This window comes from Euphorbia lathyris, chromosome 3 (genome assembly GCF_963576675.1).
Source record: "Euphorbia lathyris chromosome 3, ddEupLath1.1, whole genome shotgun sequence".
Taxonomy (NCBI): Eukaryota; Viridiplantae; Streptophyta; class Magnoliopsida; order Malpighiales; family Euphorbiaceae; genus Euphorbia; species Euphorbia lathyris.
The window spans coordinates 18,073,923-18,077,921 of record NC_088912.1 but is presented as its reverse complement, the minus strand read 5'-3'; the positions used below and the strand labels follow the sequence as shown (position 1 = coordinate 18,077,921).

Genomic DNA, 3,999 nt, shown 5'->3' with positions numbered 1-3,999 from the left:
ACCAATGGATCATCAAACCTCTCTAAACCCCATGGATCCGTCCCTACAAGTAGCTCACAAATAATATATTGAGTTTGAACTTGAATTTATTAATTTTCTGAAAAATCGAACATGAGCATACTAAAACCCTGTTCTCAGTGGCGAATACAGGATTGTTCGGTTGAGGGGGGCCGATTTAACACGTGGTGTGTAATTTTTTTTTACTAAATTGAACTTTTTCAAAAAAAATTCGTACATATACGTGTTATAATCTGAGTGGTCAATAACCGATTTTTAAGTACCAATGCAAAACATCTCAAAATCAAGCTACATTATGTTTAAGATTCTTAACATGTAAAAAAATTGTGTTTAATAGAAAAAATCGGATTTAGAAAGGGCATAATAGGTCAAAAAGATTTAGAAACTTGGATTTAAGAAGAGTCTAACATGCCAAAATATTTAAAAATTTGGATTTAAGAACGGGTTAACAAACTAAAAAATTTAGAAACTTGAATTTAAGGACGGTCTAAAAGGTTAAAAAAAATTAAAATTTTAGATTTTGAGAGGAAACAAAAAAAATTAAAATTTTGGATTTAAAAAGAGTCTAATTCAGCATCCAATCTAAATTTCTTATAGACAGAGGGAAAAGGCAAAACTACTCATGGTCATGATAGTTTCGGTAGCTGGAGGGAACCGGGCCGGGTCCCGGCTATGCTCCACCGGATTACAACCTTAATGGAAGTAAAAGTAAAATTGAACACCCGTGTTATGAATTTTGGCTCTTGTAGTAGTTGCATTCAATGTTTCTTTTGACTTCTCTAAGTACGTTTATATCATTTCAATAGAAGAAAACCAAAATCACGTTCACATGTCTAACAGAGAATATGCTTTGTTCCTTTTTTTTTTTTTGTGACCTAACAGATGACATAATATATGTAAATTAACATAATTAAAATTGTCCCATTTTTGTCAAATTAGTAATTAAACTTGTGCACGTTTCTTTTCAATAATTAGAAACCACCAACTTCAATTTTATTTCACTATATATAAACCCTTGAAATGAACTCAAAAACAACAAACCTCCAAACTTCCATTTGCTTCTAAAAAAAAATCAAGATGAAGATCAAAATAGAAAGCACACGAATCATCAAACCAATTCATGAAGGAATTCATCAAATTCCCAAATTTCCACATTCTATTCCTTTAAGTGTCTTTGATAAAGTCACTTACAACACTCATATCGCGGTTATTTATGCGTATCGTCCGCCTACTCCGCCAAATGAAACCATCGAATATGGTCTACGAAGAGCTTTGAGTGAATATAGAGAATGGGGTGGGAGATTGGGAGAAAATGAGAACGGAGATCTTCTCATTCTTCTTAATGATAAGGGAGTGAAATTTGTCGAAGCAACGGTTGATAGTAAGCTTGATCAACTCATACTATTGAAGCCATCTCCGATCTTGCTTAACCTTCATCCGAGTTTGAAAGATGTGGAGGAGCTTGTTCAAGTTCAGCTCACGAGGTTTGCTTGTGGGTCGCTTGTGGTTGGTTTTACTGCTCATCATTTAGTTGCGGACGGCCATGCTACTAGTGATTTCTTGGTGGCTTGGGGGAAAGCTAGTCGTGGACTTGATATTGATCCACTTCCGATTCATGATCGTACCATTTTTAGTCCTCGAAAACCTCCGAGTTTTGAGTTTGAGCATAGAGGCGTGGAGTTTAAGAGTAAAAATGTGATCAAAGATCAGTTTAATTATTTCGATGATCGAATATTTGAGGATGATATTAGTGTTCATAAAGTTCATTTCACGTTGGACTTTTTATCCAAGCTGAAAGCAAGAGCTTCGGTATCGTTAGAGAACAAGTCATATAGCACATTTGAGAGCTTGGTTGCTCATCTATGGCGAAAGATAACGAAAGCTCGTGGACTCGGAGGGTTCGAGAAAACGCATGTGAGAATTTCGGTGGATGGTCGGATGAGGATGAGTCCTAGAATACCTAATGAGTACTTTGGAAATTTGGTGTTATGGGCGTTTCCTACGGCTAGGGTTAAGGATCTTTTGCGTGAACCGGTGTCGTATGCAGCTAAGCTCATTCATGATGCTATCGTAAATGTGAATGATAGTTATTTCAAATCGTTCATTGACTTTGCTACTTATAAGGTGGGGAAGGAAGATCTTACGCCTACTGCGGAGATGAACAAGTCGATTTTGTGCCCTAATTTGGAAGTTGATAGTTGGCTGAGATTTCCGTTTTATGACTTGGATTTTGGAGGAGGATGTCCGTACGCGTTTATTCCATCCTATTTTCCAACAGAGGGAATGATGTTTTTTCTTCCTTCATTCATTGGAGATGGAAGCATAGATGCTTTCGTGCCGCTTTTCCATGACAATTTAATTATTTTTAAGCAAATTGTCTATTCGCTCGATTAGAGTATAATTTTCAAAATATTTTTCTTTCGTTTCTTATAAGGTTATTATGAGTTAATTATGACTTATGATAATAACAAAACAAATATGACTTTTTTGAGTTTTTTTTTATTGTAAACAAAAAGAGTATCATATTAATAAGATCTTTATGGTATTTATTAAATTTGGTTGTAGAAACTGATAATATATAGTCCAACACACCTCAAATCATTAGAATTAATGCAGAATATCAAGAGCTTTCTACGATAAAAATATAGGTTATACATCAAAAACTAATTATTAATATATCATTATCTTGAGAGACGCTGGAGGTGATTGGGTGTCTGGCTTTGCTCAGAATCTAGGAGTGGGTTCTTTCTTCACTGCTGAGCTCTGGGGAATTTTCTATGGTCTTAGGCTCGCTAAGAACTTGGGCTTAAAGAGGTTGTTGGTGGAATCTGACAACCTGGAAGCTATTAAAGCTATTTCTAAAAGTAATGCCTTTTGTTTAGGCAGCCAAAATCTTCTTAAAAGGATCAAAAGGCTATGCTCCTCCTTCGATATCATCAATTTTGAGCATGTCTTCAGAGAGCAGAACAGGGTTGCTGACCGCCTTGCTGCTGAGGGCCAGGAGAGGATGCTTGGTGTTTCTACCTTCTCGTCGCCTCCGACCTTCCTCTCCTCTTTGCTGTTTGCCGATCAAGTTGGGGTTAGCTTTCCCAGGCTAATCCCGGGTTAATTTTCTCTCTGATTTTTTATTTTTTCTTTCCTTTTTCTACCAAAAAAAATTATTTTCTTTACATCATAAATAAAGTATGATTTTAAATCTTACTTTATAACTTCGAGACCTTTATTCATAAATTCGAGACTCTAAAAATATATCATAAATCCTTAATTTATAAACCATAATGTTTAAAATATATTAAAATCAATAATTTACTTGGTTTAATATACTTCAAATCATTACTTGATATAATTATAGATAATTTTGTAGAACTGAATTTATGTATAAATTTTCCAAATATCAATTTTTTTAGATCCTTTAAGACCTAACAGTGGTGAATATAGGATTGGTCAGTTTGGGGGGGTTGATTTTACATGTGAGTGTGTAATTTTTTTTTTTTTTTGCTAAATCGAACTTGTTTAATTTTTTTCCGTATATATACGTGTTATAATCTGAGTGATCAAGAACTAATTTTTAAGTACTAATGTATATTTTCTCAAAATTAATCTACATTGTGTTTAAAATTCTTAACATGTAAAATGACTGTATCTAATAGAAAAAATTGGATTTAGAAAAGGTCTAATAGGCGAAAAAAATTTAGAAATTTGGATTTAAGAATGGCCTAACTGACAAAAAAAATCAGAAATTAGACTAAAAAAATTAGAATTTTAGATTTAAATAAGGACTAACAGGCAAAAAAAAAAAATTTGAGTTTAGAGTGAAGCTAACAGAACCTGGGGCAATTTTAAATTAGTACCCCATAAAAAAAAATCAGAGACAAAGAGCCGGAACCACCACACCCTTAAATTTTATAGAGACACGAGACCGAAACTACCCGTGGTCATGATAATTCCGGCGGCCTGATATCTTTGTGAACTCAATATAGC

The 3,999-nt window shown here is 34.1% G+C and overlaps 1 protein-coding gene across 1 annotated transcript; it reads left to right on the top strand.

The window, feature by feature from the left end:
• Nucleotides 1-1,060: 1,060 nt before the first annotated feature.
• LOC136223723 (agmatine coumaroyltransferase-2-like) lies at nucleotides 1,061-2,572 on the top strand. The gene has a single exon (XM_066011864.1). It carries the CDS (start codon nucleotides 1,096-1,098, stop codon nucleotides 2,410-2,412), a length of 1,317 nt encoding a protein of 438 aa, XP_065867936.1. The 5' UTR covers nucleotides 1,061-1,095; the 3' UTR covers nucleotides 2,413-2,572.
• Nucleotides 2,573-3,999: the final 1,427 nt, after the last annotated feature.

Bases quoted from the DNA above. Each gene is read 5' to 3' on its own strand.
- LOC136223723 (XM_066011864.1), top strand. From the start codon at position 1,096: ATGAAGATCAAAATAGAAAGCACACGAATCATCAAACCAATTCATGAA.